Source organism: Bos taurus, chromosome 23 (assembly GCF_002263795.3).
Source record: "Bos taurus isolate L1 Dominette 01449 registration number 42190680 breed Hereford chromosome 23, ARS-UCD2.0, whole genome shotgun sequence".
Lineage (NCBI taxonomy): Eukaryota > Metazoa > Chordata > Mammalia > Artiodactyla > Bovidae > Bos > Bos taurus.
Genome location: NC_037350.1, coordinates 35,087,602 through 35,110,216, shown reverse-complemented (window position 1 = coordinate 35,110,216; position 22,615 = coordinate 35,087,602). Strand labels below are relative to the sequence as shown.

General features: G+C 38.4%; 1 protein-coding gene and 1 non-coding gene across 3 annotated transcripts; one reads left to right on the top strand and one right to left on the bottom strand.

The window, feature by feature from the left end:
- Positions 1-9,245: 9,245 nt before the first annotated feature.
- PRP3 (prolactin-related protein 3) lies at positions 9,246-21,204 on the top strand. Of its 2 annotated transcripts, XM_005223735.4 has the most exons (5): positions 9,246-9,497; positions 15,866-16,047; positions 18,253-18,360; positions 20,111-20,290; positions 20,920-21,204. In XM_005223735.4, the coding sequence occupies exons 1-5, from the start codon at positions 9,326-9,328 to the stop codon at positions 21,109-21,111; spliced, it is 834 nt and encodes a 277-aa protein (XP_005223792.2). In that variant the 5' UTR covers positions 9,246-9,325; the 3' UTR covers positions 21,112-21,204.
- On the bottom strand, positions 13,773-13,883 carry LOC112443943 (U6 spliceosomal RNA). The gene has a single exon (XR_003032344.1). It is a non-coding gene; the product is annotated as a U6 spliceosomal RNA (small nuclear RNA).
- Positions 21,205-22,615: the final 1,411 nt, after the last annotated feature.

The following is a 22,615-nucleotide window of genomic DNA, read 5'->3' as shown; positions in this document are numbered from 1 at the left end:
CCACAATATTATAGTTCACCATCATCATTTCAGGAAAGAATACGGGGAAAGAAAGAGTTGTCAGGAGAGTTAATTTTCATCACAATATGGTTAATATTTATTTTCTAGCAAGTCAGATAATGTATGCAAGATACATATGTCAAGTAAGCACCGATATAATACGTTAAAACATTTGCATGCGTAGATGCACAGAGAAGACTTTTCTATTGTTATCATAAAGCATGTTGAACATGCAAAGAAAAAAATAAAGAACCCTATCCCTAAAATGTTGTGTAATCTGAAGATACAATTATACTCTACCTAGGAGAATGACAGACACCCATAAAATGGGTTATCCACAAATACTATAACAACAACAGTAAAAAATCCTATGAATACAACTAATTTTCTGGGACTAAAGGTATCTAAAGGTGAATCCACATTATCTTTGTTTCACATTTTATATTCTTCCCTAAAATGCTATTCCTTTAATAAAGACTAACTAATTTGCATTCCAAAAGTGTGAGGTGAATCAAAGTTTGTCACCCTTGTAATCTAAGTGTAAAAGATTATCACAAGTACAGGCAATTTATAAGCAGATTGCCTTACACCCAGAGTCCTTGGGGACCTGTCACTAGCAGTAAGGGATAGTTGAGATTTCAGGTCAGTTACAAATAGAATTAGGCAGAGAATATTTATACACCTGTTCCCATTTTCTCCATTTTCTTTTGAAATTGAGAACATACTTGAGTCACTTTGAAGTGATATTATTGACTTGCATAACATTTTTTTTTTTTTTTTGCTCTGCAATGTGAATGTGCGTTTTTCAAATATCAAGCCTTTGATCTGAGTTGCGCCACCAGAACACTCTATAGAGGCTGGAAACCATTTCTATATAAGGGTTTGCTATGCTGAGGGGAAGACTACTCTAGCTTGGAAGAGGTTGGAAATATCCCATCAGAAAGCTCTTTTCAGTCCTCCTCAGCCTAAACACTTTACTGAGAGGGGTCAAACAGCTAAAACAAAACCCAAATTATGCAATGCTTCCACATGGAAGCTAAGCTAAGTGGAAACTCAGAAGTCACCAACTGGACTCCTTAATGCAACAAGGGTCAAATAGTAAAAATGCCCTTAAAAAGCAACAGGTACATTCTCCTAAATCCTACTGATTTTCACAAGTTGTCCAATGAGTTTAAAAGACTAGACTCTTAGGTATCATTATAGAAACTAAATTGAACTATTCAAGAAGGAGGGAGTGGTAATAACAGTGGTGTGGTCGGTCCAAACTTTGAACTCTCAAGCAACCAGCCTGCAAACTACAAAGCACCAGATGGTTTTATAAACTTGAAGGTCTATAAATCTTTCCTTAAATTTTTCAAAAAAAAAAGTTGTTTTCTTTGTGGGATTGAGGAAAATGTTTGCCTTTGAGTATCTGAGCCCCCCAAACCCTAATAGCTTTTTAAGTGTTCTTGCTCTACATGCAGGAGACAAGCAGAACAGAGGCCAAGAGAGCAAGCTCAGAGCGCAGCGTCATCTGGCAGCTGTCTTGCTGGGGAGAGAAGGCTGAGCTTCTCTTTCTCAACCTTGACTGTCTCACTGTAGTCATCACAACTTAATGAAGTTCTAAGATTTTAAACATTCATGGACTGAGTTTACAGATTCCTCCTTCAAATGGAAAAGTAATATATGTTTCTGATTTTCAATTACAACTCCAAATCTCCAGTTTTTAAATCATATTCAGCAGTGGCCAGAAAGAGGGAATGATGGGGGAAAGACTTCCCTGATTTTGCTATTTAGTCACTAATTTGTGTCTGATTCTTTTGCAACCCCTTGAACCGTAACCAACCAGGCTCCTCTGTCCATGGGATTTCCCTGGCATGAATACGGAATGGGTTGCCATTTCCTTGTCCAGGGGATCTTCACCACTCAGGAAATCGAACCCGGGTCTCCTGCATTGGCAGGTGGGTTCTTTACTGCTGAACCAGCAGTGTAACTGTAATTTGTAATGGAGTCAACTTTATCCCTACAACTTTTAATGTGTGTGTTTGAACTACCCATTTCCCACATCCTACCAGGTAGAACATGCAGGAAGAGTATAGAAAATTGAAGGGAAATAGGGGCAGACCAAAGAGCGATTGGTAGGCACAATGCAAATTGGCTCATTTCACTTGTCAAGGTCTGTGTACACACCTGTGTGTGGAGCATCTGTGTGCCAACTTTGTCAGGATGGGATTCAATCAGGCAAGAGTCTGCAAAAAATATGAGGCTTTGATTTTGCTACAAAAATTAGTGAATTAGAAAAGGGCAACTGTTCTTGGCTGACCCATCTATCTTACATAGTTTGGCCACTGAAATATGTAAGCATCCCATTATTTCATGTTCTTACATCCATTTCCTGCTCTATTCAACCCTTCATTACACATCACCTTAACTTCCTTCCTTCCTTGCTTCCCAGATTTCTTTCTTCCTTATGTGCATGAAACCCTTGTCTCCTTGTATATCACAATGAGACTAAGATCAGCATGGATATAAAAATTGCTTTGTAAATTATGAAGCTTTGAAACAATTTCAATCTTGATTATTTATTCATATGCCAAAATATACAAAATATAGAGTGTAAAGGAAGACATGAGAAATGCTAAATCCTGATGGCTTACCCTTAGAAAAGTATGCTCAAGATCATTTAATAATCACATCAAAGTATATTAGGAATTATTAGCCTAGAGAGGTTTCAAATTCCATGGAAAATGGAAAAGAAAACATGGAATGACTTCAAGCTTCAAGGTACATATAACAGGAACTTTCAATAATCTGGGTTGTTGAGTCCTGAGGTGGGTCATTAAAGGAGACTGTGGACTGACTTCCCAGGAATTGTATAAGGAGCAGAATGGTCACCATCTGATGTGGTTCCCACTTTGGAACCAAGCAAAAGGGCAGAGAGAAATCAGGTCACCCCAATCCTATTTTCCAGTTCCAAAATTTGATCAAAGCATTAATTTTTAAAAACTCTTATGCAAAGTCCCTATAACTTTAATACAAACACCCACATTTTAAAATGTAAAACTACCTACAGAATGGAAACGTAGTTGAAAATTCCAGCTATTATGGTAAAAAATAATAAAAATATATTTTCAAATAAAACATGCAGTATACAACACATATTTATTTTAACAGCAGCCATTTCAGATGAGACTTCTGTTTATAAGACACCCCCAGAGGTTCAAAAATCAGAGGTGGTGATAGCAAAACAAGAGCAAGTTTCTCAGTTTTTGCATGTAGCTCTACAAAGGCTTTATGATCTGAAGTGTCCAGAAGAGAAAATATATTTCAGCCCCATGAAAAATGTCAAACCTTTTAGTGGCTGGTCATCATAACACACTCAGAGACCTTCCACAGTAAAGTTAATGACATCTTTTTTAAAAGATCGTTCAGCTAACCTTTATGTATATCTGTATGAATATATTGATGTCTTTGTATTTATATTTGTTGAATATTTTTATTTAAAGAAAATGAAGGAGGAAAATTAAAATTCTCTTCGATTTGAAGGTTTGTGAGGGATTTTCATGTTTTTCATTCACATTTTACCCTGAAAAGAAGAGAATTAGGGTGACAAGATAAGTCTAATTTTTTTATCTTCAGTCACTGGAAAATGGAAACCTGACTTTGGTTTCATGCTGGTCATTTATTTTGTGGGGGGTGTTTTGTGTGTGTGTGTGTGTGTGTGTGTGTGTGTGATGGGCATATGTATGCAAGCATAAGACAGCCACTGCTGCTCAAGCAGCCTGAAAAATTTCACACACCCCCGATCTAGTCCTGACAAGAGGATCCAGCTTGGAAAACAGAACCTCCCCCTCAGTGCTTCCCTCAGCCTCGTGGGTCTCCTTCAAAACACAAATGATATGGGGGAGGCTTTATTTCACACAGGTAGGTTCAAGTGATTAGGTTCTTTGTCACCTCTGGGGACTAAGCACCCAGTTATAACATTTGTATGGAAGCTGACTTGTTAAATTTGCCCTCAAAGATAAGGAACCCATCAAAGCACTAGAAAGAGGAGAAGCAGGGTCCTCACTTAATAAAAGTGAGGCCAGAGGCTGAGGGGCTATTCATCCACTGAGAACTACTTAATTATTAATCCTTTTGCTTAAGTGATATTTAAGTATCAAAAAAATCTCCATTTTGCCTTTCTCAGTAGATACTGCAAAGTTTTTCTTTTTCCTATGTAGACACCAACATGTATAAATCAAATGTCATGAATAGTGACTAGCAAGCAGAGTATTTTTTGAGACAGAATGGGCAAATAAAACTGTAAGATATTTAAAGTATATAACATGATAATTTGATATATGTATGTATTTTTTAAAATTTATTTTTAATTGGAGTATAATTTCTTTGCAATGTGTTGGTTTCTGCTGTACAACGATGTGAATCAGCCATAAGTATACATGTATCCCCTCCCTCTTGAATCCCCCCACCTGCACCCCATCCCACTTCTCCAGGTTGTCACAGAGCACTGGGTAAGCTTCCTGTGTCACACAGCCACTTCCCACTGGCATCTATTAACATTTTACATATGGTAATGTACTACGTGTCAACGCTACTCTCTCAATTCAACTTGCCCTCTCCTTCCCCCATTGTATACACAAATCTGTTCTCTGTGTCTCTCTTCCTACCCTGAAAATAGGTTAACCGGTGCCATTTTTCTAGATTCCATGTACACACATTAATATACAATATTTGGTTTTCTCTTTCTGACTTACTTCACTCTACATAACAGGCTGTAGGGTCATCCACCTCAGCTCAAGTGACCCGAATTCGCTTCTTTTTAAGGTTAATTAAAATTTCCTTTTAAAGATGTACCACACCTTCTTTATCCATTCCTCTCTCAATGCATATCTAGATTGCTTCCATGTCCTGGCTATTGTAAACACTGTTGCAATGAATTTTGGGTACACATGTCTTTTTGAACCATTGTTTTCTCAGGGTATATGCCCTATAGTAGAATTTTTAGGATATATGGCAATTTTGTTAGGACTTCCCTGATGGCTCAGCAGCTAAAGAATATGCCTGCAATGCAGGTGACATAGGAGATGGTTCAATCCCTCTGTCAGGAAGCTCCTCTGGAGGAGGAAATGGCAGCCCACTCCAGTACATTGCCATTTCGACCTGCCCTTCTGAAATAGTGCTGACCCTCATTTACATATGTATTAGAAAAGATTTTCCCTGTGTATTAATAAGTCACATACTGTCATCTGACATGTTTACCTTTTATTTTTTGAAGAGAACACAGGTAAGTTCCAGTCTCTTCAGTTCAGTTCAGTTCAGTCACTCAGTTGTGTCCGACTCTTTATGACCCTATGAATTGCAGCATGCCAGGCCTCCCTGTCCATCACTATCTCCCAGAGTTCACTCAAACGCACGTCCATCGAGTTGGTGATGCCATCCAGCCATCTCATCCTCTGTCATCCCTGTTTGCTCCTGCCCCCAATCCTTCCCAGCATCAGAGTCTTTTCCAATCAGTCAACTCTTCGCATGAGGTGGCCAAAGTACTGGAGTTTCAGCTTTAGCATCATTCCTTCCAAGGAACACCCAGGGCTGATCTCCTTCAGAATGGACTGGTTGGATCTCCTTGCAGTCCAATGGACTCTCAGGAGTCTTCTCCAACACCACAGTTCAAAAGCATCAATTCTTTGGCACTCAGCTTTCTTCACAGTCCAACTCTCACATCCATACGTGACCACTCTCTTAGCACCAATTATACAACACAATTTTATCAGTTATAGTCATCATGCTATTCATTAGATCCTCAGACCTTATAATTTTCATATGTTAAAATGTATAACCTTTTACAAACCCGTCCCTATTTCCCCCACTCTCCAAGCCCTGGCAATCACTACCTACGCTGTTTCTGAGTTCCACTTTTTTTTTCTTTTTAGATTCCTTACAATTGAGATCACACAGTAACTTGTTTCACTTAGCATTAGGCCCTCCAATTTCATCTATGCTGCCACAAATGGAGGATTTTTTTTTAATGGGTAAATACAATACACACACACACACACACTTACACACATATATATATACATAACACATCGCATTGTTGTAATCACTTTACCTGCTGACAGATATTTAGACTGTTCCCATAATAGGTTGTCTAGGCTACTGTGAATATTGATGCAATGAACATGGGAGTGCAGATTTCTCTTTGAGATAATTATTTCATTTCCTTTGAATATATATGTAGAAATGAATATATATCCAGAAGTGGGATTAATGGGTGCATGACAGTTGTTTGTGGAATTTTGTGAGAAACTTCCAGAAGGTATTCCATGGGAGTTGCACCAATATATATTCCTACCAATAATCCATTAAGACCTCCATTTTCTACACATCCTCAACCACACTTATTTCTTACTTTTTGGTAAAAGCCATTTAAACAGGAACGAGGTGGTGTATGTTGTACTTTTGATTTCACTTCCCTGATAGTGATGTTGAGCATCTTGTCATATACTTCCCGGGCATTCTGTATGTCTTATTTGGGGGGAAAATTGCTTATTCTGTAAAAAATAGCATGCATTTTGTATACTGTATTTGAATATATAAAACTCAGTTACCTATCCATACATCAAAACAAATTACAGAAATACAAATAATCCATTTACAATTGCATCGAAAAATAAAATACTTAGAAATATATTTAAGCAGGGTGTTGAAAGATCTATGTATGAAAACATTCAAGACACTCATGAAATAAATGTTTAAAAGACACAAAAGGAAACATATTTCATATTTATGGACTGGAAGAATTAACATTTTTAATACATCCATACTACCCACAGCTATCTACATATTCACTGCAGTCTCTTTCAAAATTCCAAGGCATTTTTCACAAAACAGAAAAAAAAAATTCTACAACTTGTGTAAAACTGTTGTTGTTGTTGTTCAGTTGCCGGGTCCTGTTTGTCTCTTTGTGACTCCACAGCCTGCAACACACCAGACTTCCCTGTCCCTTACCATCTCCTAGAATTTGCCCAAGTTCATGCTCATTGAATTGGTGGTGGCATCCAACCATCTCATCCTCTGCCAGCCTCTTTTTCTTCTGTCTTCAATCTTTCCCAGCATCAGGGTCTTTTCCAATGAGTCAGCTATTCACATTAGTTGGCCAAAATATGGGAGCTTCAGCTTCAGCATCAGTCCTTCTGAAGAGTAAATGGGGTTGATTTCCTTTACGATTGACTGGTTTGATCTCCTTGGTGCTCAGGGACTCTCAAGAGTCTTCCATAGCACCACAATTCAAAAACATCACTTCTTCAGCACTCTGCCTTCTTTATTGTCTGTCCAGCTCTTACATGTGTACATGACTACTGGAAAGAACACAGCCTTGACTATACAGACCTCTGTCAGTAAAGTGATGTTTTTGCTTTTAACACACTGTCTAGGTTTGTCAGAGCTTTCCAGCCAAGAAGCAATCGTCTTCTAATTTCAACAGAGAAGAACAGAGAAGCTAGAAAGAAACGCACACCCATATATTGTCGGTTAGCTTATGAAAAAGGAGCCAAGAATATCCAGTGGGGAAAGAACAAGCCTTTCAAAATGGCGCTGGGAAAACTGGATAGTCCTATGAAAAAATGAATCTGTGCCCCTGTCTTTTACCATACACAAAAATCAACTAAAAAGGGATTAAAAAGTTGAACAAAAGACTTGAAGCGATTAAACCCCTAGAAGAAAACATCAAGGTAATCTTCTTGCCATCGGTCTTTGCAATGAGTTTTTTGGTTTCACACCGAAAGCAAAGGCAACAATGGCAAAACCTACAAGTGGGACCACATCAAACTCCAAATAAAGGAACATCAGCAAAATCAAATGGCAATTCACAGATTGACAGCAGATATTTGCAAATCATATATTTGATAAGGGCTTAATATCCAAAGATCTCAAGGCAAAAAACCACAAATAATCCAAATTTTTAATGGAGCATAAGAAAAGGAACAGTTTCACTAAATCTGAAGATTAGACTGTAGATGAGAGACACAGCAAGGTTTTCCTTCGAGAACAACAAAAGCCTGTGCCTTCCTGGCATTACTTTCTTCATTTCCACTCAATGTTTGACAATTACAGTTCACTGAGTACATTCTTCAGTCAATAACAATCATCCCACAGTGAGCTATAATATATACTAAGAACAGCCCCAATGGGGGGAGGGGAACTACTATTTGCATCCTTACTAATGAAGCATATCAAAAGGAAGGTAATTTCCCAAGTTTACCACTCCATTGTTTTCTATGTTTCATTTCAAAATTGAGCCACCTAGTAAGGAAAATTAGCTAAGAGACCTCAATAATATATAGATACAGGGTGAAGTAGGCCAGAAAGAAAAACACCAATACAGTATACTAACACATATATATGGAATTTAGAAAGATGGTAACGATAACCCTGTATGCAAGACAGCAAAAGAGATACAGATGTATAGAACAGTGTTTTGGACTTTGTGGGAGAGGGAGACTGTGGGATGATTTGGAAGAATGTCATTGTAACATGTATAATATCATATAAGAAAGGAATCGCCAGTCCAGGTTCGATGCAGGGTACAGTATGCTTGGGGCTGGTGCACTGGGATGACCCAGAGGGATGGTATGGGGAGGGAGGTGGGAGGGGGGGTTCAGGATTGGGAACACGTGTACATCCATGGTGGATTCATGTTTACGTATGGCAAAACCAATACAATATTGTAAAGTAATTAACCTCCAATTAAAATAAATAAATTTAAAAAAGGGAAAAAAATAAAATCAATTTTAAATGGGAGCATTAATGGTTTATAATTTTGGGGCAATTTATTACTACTGTTGTAACTGTAGTCCTTTTGGTTCTCTACTGCATCAGGATAATAATTAATTATAAATATTAATAGCAACATAGGGACACATACTACTAAATTTATAGTGAATAGAGAAAGACATAGAATATATTAGTCAAGAAGTCAAAGTATTGGAAGCCAGCAATGGTAGTAAAGGAAAGGACAGTATTGCCTTGAGAGGAAGGAAGGTTGTCAAAGTTTCTTGAAACAGCAAGAATGAGCCAGCTGTGAGGAATTAGCTTAATTTGGAAACCAGAAACTCTACCAGAAGAAATTTAAGTTCATAAAAATATTACGATGCTAAAACCCAAAATTTAGACAAAGAATAGGGTAGAGTCGGGTATATAGACATTCAAAGTTCTCCATTGCTTAGTGCATCAGGCACTCAAGGACCACCCTCATTGAAGTCTTTATTGCTCAACCTACAGGTACCAGCATGGAGAAAGAGATAGCTCTACTCCACAGGCAGTTGAACCCTACTTTTATGGCCTCATGGCTTTCCTTAAGAAGCATTCCATGCAACAGATTTCTTCCATCCCGTCCCATCCCATCTGGCTGACTCCCCACGGTCAACAGGAGTCCTCACCCTGGGATCATTCCGCAATCCCCATGGCTCCAGCTCCCAGCTTCCGTGGACACCAGTGGACTTACAACCCTGTCCGAGGTATGAAAGGCTGCAGCATGGCTTGTCTATGTGGTTCCCATTCCGTTCAGACTGTCACAGATTAGTGAGTTCACTCTCCAACTGCTTCAAATGCCTCCCCCATCCCAGTGGATGGCCATGGACGCGGGGATCTCTCCCCTGCGCTTCAGCTCCCTCATCCCCCAGGTGCAGGCTGGTCCCACTTGCTCTCCTCCTTCTTTCCCCTTCCTCCTTGTCCCTTCTTTCCTTTGTCCTACCAAGTTCTGTGTGGATCCGGATGTTCCTTCTCAGTAGTCAGGGAGTCCTGCCAGGATTCACCTGGTCTTCTGTGAGAACTGCGGCGTCTTTGGACGTTCTTGATGCATCAGTGGAGAGAGGTGTACCCCACTTCCACCTACCCCTCCGTCATCCTGTCCACCCCTATTTGGGCATGTATTAAAAACGAGTTTCCCTTCTATTAAGTAACATTGCTACCATCACACATGTTTAACTTTTGCTTTTTGAGGAGAACACAGGTAAGTTCCACTCTCTTCAGTTCAGTCAGTCATTCAGTGGTGTCCCACTCTTTGTGACCCCAGGGACTGTGGCAGCACAGGCTTCCCTGTCCATTACCAACTCCCAGAGCTTGTTCAATCTCATGGTTAGATCTCATGATTAGATCATGAAGCTCAAACTTAGATCCTCAGACCTTATTAATTTTTTATACATGAAAATATGTAACCTTTAAAAATCTCTCCCTATTTGTCCTACCCTCCAGTCTTTGGCAAACATTTTTCTACTCTGAGTTCCATCTTTTTTTTTTTTTAACTGCTTATAATTGAGATCATATGGTATTTGTCTTTCTCTGACTTAGTTCACTTAGCGTAATGCTCTCCAGTTTCATCCATGTTGTCACAAATGGAAGGATTTCTTTCTTTTTCTAATGGCTAAATAATATTTACCTATATATGTCACATCAGATAGTTTTAATCCATTCACCTGTTGAAAGATTGTTGTTTCTATACCAAGGCTACTGTGAATAATGCTGCAAGGAACATGGGAATACAGATCTCTCTTTGAGACAATGTTTCATTTCCTTTGACTATATATCCAGAAGTGGGATAAGGGATCACATAACTATTCTCTTTTAAATTTCTTGAGGAAACTCCACAGTATGTTTCCGTGGGAGTTGCACCGGTATCCATCCCTACCAACAGTGCATAAGCACTCCTTTTCCTCCACATCCTCAATAACATCTGTCATTTCTTACATTTTTGGTACTAGACTTTCAAAGGGGTATGAGGTGATATCTCTTGTGCTTTTGAGCCGCATTTCATTTGATTATTACTGATGCTGAGCAGCTTGTCATATACCTCTAAATCATCTGTATGTCTTATTTATGGGAAAGTGTCTATTCTTTAAAGATGTAGCATACATTATGTTTACTATATTCCAATATATGAAACTCAGTTGCCTACCTATATATCAACAACAAGCTATCAGAAAATGGAGTAAATAAAACAATCCCATTTACTATTGCATCAAAAAAAGATAAAACACTTAGAAATAACCTTAAGCAAGGTGTTGAAAAATTTTATAGATATTCTTTAAGACATTGATAAGAGAAATTTTAAAAGAGTTAAAGATATGCAAAGTTAGGTTATCTATTTATGTGTTTCGTGAGGGAGGATTTCTATTACTATAAACTTCCGTCTTAGAATTGCTTTTGTTGCATCCTATAGGTTTTAGATCATCATATTTCATTGTTCTTTGTTTCTAGAAATGTTTTGATTTCCCTTATTTCTTCAGTAACTTGTGCATTATTTAGAAATTTTTTGTTTAATCACCATGTGTTTGTGTTCTTTAATTTTATTTTTTTTTATTATCGATATCTAGTTCACAGTTTTGCAGTCAGAGAAAATGCTTGAAATAATTTCAATTTCCTTAAATTTACTGAGGTTTGATTTGTGACCCAAGATTTGGAAAATGTTCCGTGTGCACTTGAGAAGAAATTGTATTGTTCTGCATTTGGATGGAATGTGCTGAAGATATCAATTAGGTCTGTTTGCTCTAACATTGACTTTTAGGCTTATGTTTCCTTACTACTTTTCTATTTTGTTGACCTGTCCACTGGTATAGGTGTGGTGTTAACATGCCTACTACTATTGTGTTACTGTCAAATTCCCTTTTAATGTCAGTTAATGTTTACCTTATGTATTGAGGTGCTCTTATGTAGGGTACATAAATAGTTAAAATTGTTATGTCTTTTTCTTGGACTGGTCCCTTGATCATTTGGTAGTGTCCTTCTTTATCTCTTATAATTGTTTTGATTTTAAGGTCTATTTTTTCTGATATGAGAATTCCCAATCTGGCTTTCTTTTTTTCTACATTTGCATGGAATATATTTTTCCATCCTCTCACTTTCAGTTTGTATGTGTGTCTAGGACTGAAGTGGGTTTCTTGTAGACAGCATATATATGGGTCTTGTTTTTGTATCCACTCAGCCAGTCTGTGTGTTTTGGTAAGAATGGAAGAAGATAATAGCAAATAAAGCAATTGATAAAGGATTGCTTTCCAAAATACAAGCAGCTCAAACAACACAGTCATCAAAAGCAAAGGCAAGAACTGCAAAAATAAACTAGTGAGGCCACATCAAACTCAAAACCTTCTGCATAGTAAAAGAAGCCATCAGTAAAATGAAATGACAACCTATGGAATGAAAAAAAAAATTGCAAATCACATATTTGGTAAGGGCTTCATATCCAAGTGTATATAAGAGACTCATGCAACTCAGTAGGAAAAGAAATCAAAACACTCCAAATTATTAAATGAGCAAAGGAAGAGTAAATGTTTTGAAAAATCTGAAGAGTAGACTGTAGATGACAGACCCTGTAAGGTTTTCCTTCCAGAACAAAAGCCTGTTTCTTCCTTGCATTGCATTCTTTATCTCCAACCACTTGTTGGGTGGTTGCAGTTCACAGTATACATCCTTTACTCAATAGCAATCACCCGACACTGAGTTATATGTGCTAAGAATACCCTACTAATTATAAAAACTAATAATTATATACTTAATCTTGAGGCATCTAAAATCCAAGGTGATTTTCAGAATTTTACACTCCATTGTTTTCTACATTCTTTTTCAAAATTGAAACACCTAGTATGGAAAAATGAGTACGGGACCTCAACAATACATGCATAGAAAGTCATTTAAAACTGGGAGCATTACTGGATTATAATTTGGGGGAATGTATTATTACTAATACTACTGTAATTTTCTTCCTTTTAATTCTATGCTATACTAGGTTGATATTTATTTAAAATAGTAACACCAACATAGAGGCACATGGTACTCTATTTACAGTAGATTGAGAAAGACAAAGCTTATATGGCAGGAAGTGATATCATGGAAAATTAGCAATGGTAGCAAAAGAAGGGGCAGTACTGCCTAGAAAGAAAGCAGAGTTCTCTAATTTTTTGGAGAAAACAGGAACAAGCCAGATGGGAGCCAACCAGCTTAAGCTGTGTACCAGAAACTGCACCAGAAGGAAAATGAAGTTCATAAAAATATGCTGATGCTAAACGCCAACATTCAGACGGTAAGAGAATAGGGTAGGGTTTATGTAGATGCTGAAAACTACTCAGAGAGATAGACATGGAAGCAAATACACTAATGAGTATCAGAAAGATCAAAGCACAAAAGGGTCTGAAATTAAATCGTAAAGGGACTTGGTAGTCTGATCAAAAGAATAAGAGAATGAAATTAGAAAACCAAAATATAAAGACTTGTGCACGTCGTAGACCCAGAGAATGCTCAGCAGAGAAAATTTCAGCCTTAGTGACCAGCGAACGGAAGCCTCCAGCATCAGGAACAAAAACCCTGGGCAGGACTCACGACTGTGTGCTTCTGGGAACAGCCTCAGTTTCAAAGTTTGGGCGCTGTACCACCTAAAAGCGAACGCAGACAAGGATTATAGCTTGCTATGACACTGAATCACAGACAGTAGTGTTTGTGAGTTTACTTTTCTCATTCAATTATAAAGTTAATGAACCACTAACCAATGATAATTGACACCATCAGTTTCCAGTCAGATAGTCTTTAGTCATACAATGGATATATGAACCTGTTATATGATCGCCAATAACAGTTTTAATAATTAAGTTTATTGATGTTTAATTGAAGGGGAATTGCTTTACAATACTGTACTGCTTTCCGGCAAACATCAACATGAATCAGCCATAGGTATACCTATGTCTCCTCGCTCTTTAACCTCCTTCCTGCCGTCATTCCCATCCCATCCCTCAAAGTTGTTACAGAAAAATATGGAAGGCTTCACAAATTTGTGTGTCATCCTTGGGTAGGGACCATGCTAATCTTTTCAGTATTATTCCAAATTTTTAATATATGTGCTACCAAAGCAAACACATGAATAACATTTTAATAGAATAAAATATATAGTCATCTACCAATAAATGATCAATTACATTAGGAATGTGGGTATTCTGTTATATTTACCAGCTCTTATAAAATTGAATTTTTTAAGGTTCAAAGTTCCATGAATGAATTAAACATATTTTTATGCATAACACATGTATACATGCTCATAAATATATGCACACAAATACATCTATGTTATACAAGCTATTATTCTCCTAGCCTGTCACAATAAGATCTTTAGTTGATGAGAGATATAGTTCCAAATTTCTCCAACTTATATGTCTTCCTTTGAGAATCTCCTCTTTTATTTTCATTACCTAATTTTAACTAACCATTTTGTCTTAGATACTATGCCCCTTTAAACTAACTAAGAGCAGAGAAAACCTAATAAATGCTGATATGTTATCCTTAATTAAATTACCACTCTTCTGGTAAATTGGAAAAAGAATCATGTTCAGATCTCATTCAGGAGGATAAAATCTCTATTTTATTAGTTCTCTTGTCCAATCTCAATTCTTGCTCATTTCAGTCTTAAATTCTGTTTGCATACAAAGGACACACAGGAAAAGTAATATTAAAATCGCACTTGCAAGAGTCTATGATTTTATGCTTCTGTTGGCCAAAGGTAGGGCCAGGAATAATTTCTGAAATATTACATACATCATGGAAGCATGAAGTCTAGTTCTATTATCAAAGAGGAGATGCTTGGAGATGGTTCAAAAACTAAGCCCCTTGGGTTGTCAGGATGTACCCCCGACCAGACAGATAAATTTTGTCCCTAAAGAGTCAAAGTCAGGAAACGGCAGGCCTTGTTCGCAGAGTCGATGATGTTGTCCTGGATGCTGACCAGGTAATATTCTTGTATTACCATTTGGAGATTTATTTGCTACTTTCTCGAAGAAACAAATGTAACGAGAGGATTAAAGATGAATAAAAGTAGAAGAGCTGTCAAGGTGCCTAGAAGAAAGGCTAGCCAGGAGAACCAGGCCCCCACACTGATAATTGTCAAAGACTGTAACAGTGAGTGCTTTATAGACAGAGCAGAAGAAGTGGATAAAACCAGTGTTCTAGGGTCACTGCTGTTTTGCAGTCAAAGACAAAATATTTTTCTCTTTAAGCAGAGTCATCACAGCTCCTGATGTGGTCCCGGTTACACACATGCAGACCGAGGGCCACAGGCATGTGTGATGTGACATCAGGAAGTGAACAGATGAGTGTATTGGTGCCCAGTGACCTGCATCTGCTAATAATGGGACCTGGGGAAAATTACTTGCCCTCTCCAAGTCATCACATCTTCATTAACAGAACTTGATGATCATAGTGAAGATTAAGTCTATCTCACAGGGTTCCTGTGAAACACAAATTTTAAGATGTTTTAAAGCTTTTGGGAAAGTATCAAAGACATGCATGGGGTTACTAAGGTGAGTGAGCAGATCCAAGGTACAGTATCCTTTTTCTCTTGGTATTCTCTTTGTACTCAAAAGTAGCGATCAGTCAGTCATGTGTTTACTCTTACCCCAGTGTGATGGTAAACCACACAGATCAACTGGACTTTTCTTGTCATTTCAGTGTCTAAAATGCAAGCATTAGTCAATGTAGAGTGAAAAATTACAAACTCCTAGAGGGCCTTGTTGCCAGAGTCTGCGGAGTCCCAACACTAAACAGTCTTAAAAAAATGGCCTAAACACTCTGGCTCAGAATTAAGTTCCAAATGTTTGCAGAGCACAGAAGTACTTCTGGGAGAAATACAAAATTACAGGGAGTAACCTACTTCTCCAACTCTCTATCTGTGCAAATATTATCTTCCATTTAAATTGACACAGAATGTGATCCTTCTTCCCCATCCCGGCTACTATAGCACCAACTCCTGCTCAGAGCAACAGGGAAAGAGAAGCCTTCCCTTCACCGGATGGATTTGATAAACTCAGGTGACTAGATCATCTCAGAACGGTTCATGTTTTTATTTAAACAGGTTCCTGCCTGCTCCTGCTGATGGTCATGTCAAATCTGCTCCTGTGCCAAGGCAACTCATGCCCGTCCTGCTGTCCTGACGTGTTTGACATCCCCCTGGAATCCCTTACACACCTGTTTCTCAATGCCTCCAGGCTGTCACATGATATCGTTAACCATACCACCATAATGTTCCATGAGTTTGTAAGTACTGTGTGGTGGTGGTTTAGTTGCTAAGTCATGTCCGACTCTTGCGACCCCACGGTGTGTAGCCCTCCAGCCTCCCAGATGGACCCTTTGCATAAGTGTTGGGCTATAGTGTCCTTTCAACAAGAAGGCTGCATCAGCCAAAATTCAAATAACACAGTGTCTAGGTCAAAGAAGCCATCAGCTCATAAGATGTGGAAATCGAAAAAAGGACTAGTTTTGTGAAATCCCTACGATTCCTTAGAAATGTAATAACTTTTTCAATTTCCTTTCATTCATTTTCTTTTGTAAATTTTTAAAATAAATGATTTTTGTATTTGTCAGCCAAGAATGCCATAAAAGAATACAATAGACTCAGTGGAATAAACAACAGAATTTTATTTGCTCACAATTCTGGGGGCTAGAAGTCCCAGATCAGGGGGCCAGCAAGGTGAGGTTCTGGTAAGAACTCTTTCCTCCCATGCTGGATTCTCTGTTCGTCCTCACACAGGGTCGGGGGTGGGGAAGAGAGATAGAGGAAAAGACACAGACACACAGAGGTAATTCTCTGGTGTTTCGCTTCATGAAGACACTAAACCTATTGGATCAGTGTTTCACCCTAAGAGCTCAGTTAACATTAATGGGCTTCCCTGGTGGCTCAGATGGTAAAGAATCTGCCCTCAATGTAAGAGACCTGGGTTCTATCCCTGGGTCTGGAAGATTCCCTGGAGAAGGGAACTGCAAGCCACTCTAGTAATCTTGCCTGAGAAATCCCATGGACAGAGGAGTCTGGTGGGCTACAGTCCATGGGATCCCAAAAAGTTGGAACCCTTTTCAAAACACAGCACTTTGGCAGTTAGGTGTCTAACACATGAACTTGAAGAACATACATTCAGCCCACAATACTACCTGACACAAAGCACTTTTAGGTGGGACTGGGGGAAAGGAAGCGTGTTGATTTTCTGGTCCTTCAGTGTCTCTCTGGGCTTTCTTCTCCAGGCTCAGAGTAAATAGCCAATAAATGAGAACTGCTCTGCAGTGAACTGGAAAGATGGAACATGTTAAACAAAGCTGAATCCCGGTCACAGAATCAAATAATGGTAGTTTTATTAAGGCTACAAATTATTATTTTAAGATTTGCAGTGAATAGCTTTAGAACTGCAATAGAAAGGGAATTTACAATTGGAAACAATTATTCTCTTTCTGAGGAAAGTATTTGAAAGTTGTATGTTAATTCTTTTAGGTCAATCAAGGAGCACACAGTTGAGCAGACAGCTAATAAAAGGCGGTGTTAAAGGTTTCTATTAAATTCATGTAGTTCTTTTTACTCACTAGTTTTTTTCATCCTCCATTTTTGACTGTCCATTTTTTTAAAAACTCTTCCAAGTAATCCCTTGAAATGTTCATAACTTTCGCTAAAGATTACTTTTTCTCTATCAATGTGTTAGCTAGATTTCTCTAGTCTTATTATTCTCAGTCCATTGCTTAGTATTTCCTATAACTTTATGCCATGTTTTTCCACCGTACCATTTTGTCACCATAAACAGCATTGTATTCTGCACCTGGGATGAACACTAAGCTTTTTGTGTGCGGATCAGAGATAAGTCAGAGTCATAATTTATAACTCCTTGCAAGGAAATATATTGGCTCTAACCCACAGTAAACAAGAGATTAAATGGTTAAATATAGGTGCATGCGTGCATTCTAAGTCACATCAGTTGTGTCCAACTCTTTGCAACCCTACTGACTGTAGCCCAACAGGCTCCTCTGTTCATGGGATTTGCCAGGCAAGAATACTGGAGTAGGCTGCTGTGCCCTCTTGCAAGGGATGCTCCTCACCTAGGGATCAAACTTGAGTCTTCTTATATCTTCTGCATTGGCAGGAATGTTCTTTACCACTACTGTCATCTGGGAAGCACCAAGTATTGGTACAAAAGTACTATATTTGGTTCAAATACTAAAAAGTAAAAAAAAAAAAAAAAAAGATAATAAAATTGGAGAAGGCAATAGAAGGGAAAAGGTTGAACTTAGAAAACTTAGATGTAAAATCATTTTTATAGAGACAATGTATAGAAACATTATGAAAAGAATGACTTTCAAATTTTGTGATTCCCCTCATAAAAAAAAAAAAAATTACAAGGCTGTTAAACATGTTAATGTTCTGGTAATGGTTTCATCCACCGAATGCCCAACAGCCCTAACTAATTGCCTGATCACTTTCAGGATGAAAAATATGCCCAGAACCAACCATACACTATCAATGCCACGAAAAGCTGCCATACCAATTCCCTCCATACTCCCCAAGAAAGAGAAAAAGCCCTAAGGATGAACGTGAGTCTTTCACCTGGGTTTTTCACCAGATCAAATGAGAAAGTATATAGCTTACCAGGCTTCATAATATTAGAGGGAATGGTAACTGTACATGCAGAAAAAGGTGGAGGAACTGTAAGCAATTGAAGAGAAATTATATTATGCAGTTGATGAAGCATGAGCGAAATCAAGGGATGACTAAAAATCGGTAGTAGCAACATAAATAACAGATCCATAAATTGTCCATGTAGACAACTTTAGCTCAACCAATGCATCAGACACAGGATTGCAACTATTATACTGTACAAAAACAGGAAATGAATGGGAATTTCCATGTGTAAAATATAAGATTGCAAAATTCATGAATATGTAAGAAACACACCCAGTTTTGAGTACTCCCTGTTACTAGTGACTCCTACTTGGGAGTCCTATACTGCACCACCCAAGCCACCACATCTGCCTTTCAAGGCTCTCCTGATTCTGCTTCTACTTCTCTGACACCTCCTTCATTCGTCATTCTCAATGACTCTTCTGTCATGTTTTATTTTTAATTTGTAAGTCTCCCCCACAATGGCCTATAAAACATTGCTTTCCTTCTCATGGCCACAACAATTGCCTCTGTTCTGAGGACAACACAATTTACATATCAAGCCTCAATCATTTATGGCAGCTCCAAATTTTCACCATTATAATCTCTCCTTTCTGATTTCCTGCATTATCTTTTGTCCTAACATTATTTAAAATATTTTCACATGCATTCCCCCTTAAAATACTATCTTCTCTCTTTACAACTTTCTTAATGATACCAGCATTCTTTTCCTCTGTTAAACTCATTAATAATGAGGGTGATCAAGTAAAGGAAAAAGGTCAAAGAGGAGGAAGAGGAGGGATTGTTCAATACGCTTAAATTTAAAGATTATTGAGAGTTACTACATGGCCATACATTTTACTCAGCACTTTATGTGCATTACTATATTTAATCCTACTCAGTTCTCTGTTCTTTACCAGTAAAACAGTTCATGGCTGTAAAGAAATCAAGCATATTAACTAGAGATCTTCAGCCTCAGGGATTTTCAGGCTCAATTCTGCTAGTAGTGGTGAACTAGGGGGGACCCTCCACTGTGAATCCCACTGATGCTGTTACTAAAGACAATGCTGTGCCGTTTTCTCCCCGGACACATGTCAACAAAACAGACTCTTCTGATGTCAGCAGGCGGGTGGTGTGGGATCAGCTGAGGAGAGAAGCCTGTTTAGGAATGTCGTGTCTTCTTCCTTGTCTCTTTGTTTTAATATCATGAAACAAATTATCAATCAAAAATCAACACAAAGGACTCATCTGATTCATTAATACGAATGGATCGCTGGGTGACAATGATGTGGGCACAGGTGGAATCCCTCTTTCCTGGGTCAGGCACTGCAGGCATATACTGACTTGCGTAAATGCTTAGATTCTCTCACGCAAATATACAAACATAAAAGAACTCACTGAGTGGTGGTAGAATTTCAGAAGAAAAAAGAAAATTCTTCATAAATTAGAATGCATTAGAAGAATTAGTTCCTAATATAACCTAGATTTTTAATAATTCAGCATAGTGTGAACTAATAGCTTACATTTTATACTTTTGCAACTTTTACTACCTTCAAAAATCTCTGCATGCAAATAGGAATAACCAAGAGTTTTTTAGGTCAGCTGCTCTGAGCAAAGATCACATGTTACCAAAACCACTGAATTATGTTTATTTTAATCAGATTGTTTCTTCTGGTTGCTTAGAATGAAGACCTTAGTAAGTGGATACTCATGTTACTGTACTCCTGGCATAGACCTCTGTATCTTCTAGTCAAGGACCTGCAGAGTATGAAAGAAGTCTCAGATACTATCCTATCAAGTGCCAAAGAGAACATGAGAAAAATAGAAGAACTTCAAGCATTCATAGAGAGGCAATTCAGCCAGGTGAGCATCCTGCAGAGGGCTTTCTTGCTTTGTTCATGAATGAAAGAGGTCACCTCTGTAATGCGCATGGTGTTTTGAAATATATCTTTTTGTAAGAAAAAGGTTCATGACTTGTATATTCTAGACTGCTACTACATAAAGCAGGAGCCTAGTCATTCATAGTGATAGATTCTACTGTAAAGGAATCAGAACTTCACTGCAGTTTTTGACATGTGCAGCCTACCCTGCATTGCACACAATTCCACCAAAAGCTTGCCTCTTCCTTGGCACAGGTGGTTGAAATATTTTCAAGAGTAAGAGAACTAGAGAACAGAATTTCCAAGATCAGCATTTTCTTCAAAGTAACCCAGGACATATGCTATTGAAGTTCCACTTGTCTTCTTTTTCTGTTCTCCTCAAATCAAAAGATGAGAGTCGGAAGGAAGAAAAGAGAAAGTTAAAACTAATCTTGAGTTATGTTTCTACATTTTAGATTCCTAAGAGTTTTCTCATAGGCTGGCTTCAAAATCCATATCTAGAGTGTTTTATATTCATATGTCTTCTCCAAATCTTAATTTGATAATTATAAGGAAAAAGATATGCAAATACTAATAAAACACATAAGAACTCATTATTTTTTGGGTATTCAGGTTATTTATCCAGTAATACGGACAATATTCAAGGCTCGCATTTACTGGTCAGGACTCGCATCCCTGGTGTCCAACGATGAAGATGTGCGTCATTCTGCATTTTACAAGCTGTTCATGTGCCTGTATAGGGATTCACGTAAACTTGACATGTACACCGAGATCCTGGCGTGCCGAATCACCAACACGTGCTAAATCCACATCCATCCCATCCAGCTCTGAGGTGGTCACGATGATATATCCCACAGCAAGCTTCTTGGAAATTTATAGCTTTTTAATGCATGCTCTGTGAAATGGGTCTCCTCTTAAAAAAATAAACACAGACTCTGTAGAGGTGTCAAAATCTAAGAGGGAAATTCCTTAACATTTCTTATCTTCATTTAATAGAAAATCAAAAGGAAATCGACCCCGACAATTGAGAGAATGAAGCTCCTATTAAAATTAGTCACAAAAAGCAGAAGCTGGCATTACAAAGAAGACCATTAAGAGATTGTGTAAGAATCACAGCCAATTATTCTGGGTCAAGTTATTAGAATCAAGGTATTAGACAATTGTTCGTGGTTCTGGTCATGCTACCAAGAAGACTGAATTCTCAGGATTCTTTATGAAAGGAACCACAAACTGTCAGCCAACTATCACAGTGTTACACCAGACAAGATAAGTGCTTTGCACTTTTGTGTAAATAGCATGAGGTTTACTGAACTGTGTTAAGATTGTTAGGATGCTGTCTTAGTCCTTCTGGGTTGCTATAACAAAAAGCAGAGGCTTAAAAACAATGGAAATGGATTTCCACAGCGTGGTCATGCAGGGTCCTTTATGGTCACACACTTCTTACTGTGCCCTCACACGGAGGGAAGGCTCGGGAGTTCTGTGAATTTTTTATATGTAAAAGCACTCATCTCATTGAAGAGGCTCCATCCTTATAACTCCATCACCTCACAAAGGCCCCACCTAGGGTTACCAAAATAATGGGGATCAGGATTTCATCATATGAAATTTCTGGGGGATGCAAGGCTGAGACCATAGCAGATACAAAGGTGAACTGGCTCATCCTCCTCCAGTGGCTGTCGTCACCCACACTCCACTGCATCCTCATTTCCTGCATCACCTTGCAGCCATTCCATACATTCTATCACTCTGGGTTTCACAAGTCCAGGTCAGTCAAGTGTCAGCTCCATCTCATATTCAGCCTATTCAATGTCTCCCTCTCCCCTGCTGAGGCCCAGGGAACCTACCAGGAAGTGCAGATGTGTCCATTTCTGCAAGGTCCCTTCTCTCTCCCTCTCTGGATCTTAATTCCTTGGGCCATGTTGGAACAAGGTAGATGGTAACGAGATGGGAAAATTCTGACATCACTGACTTACATGGTGCTGTTGTAGCCTTCTCTTGGTCCAAATGGACTGATCTGAAATTCCCCCTGACTGACAAGCGTTTCCCTTGTGGGGTATCCTTGTGATTTTCCAGGACATTCACAATTTGGGGATCCTCAATGTCATAGTTTCCTTTTTAATCAGGAGAAATATTCTGGAACAACAGCTCCCCACCTGCAGTAGTCACCAAAGCTTCCCTGTTTCCCTCACTCTGCAAGCACCATCTGGAGAAAATTAAGCAGCCCACAGTCAGCTGCCTACTAGCTGACCCACAGGAACCCCATGTATGATAAACACTCCAAACAATTGAATGGCAGAAATACTGGTGT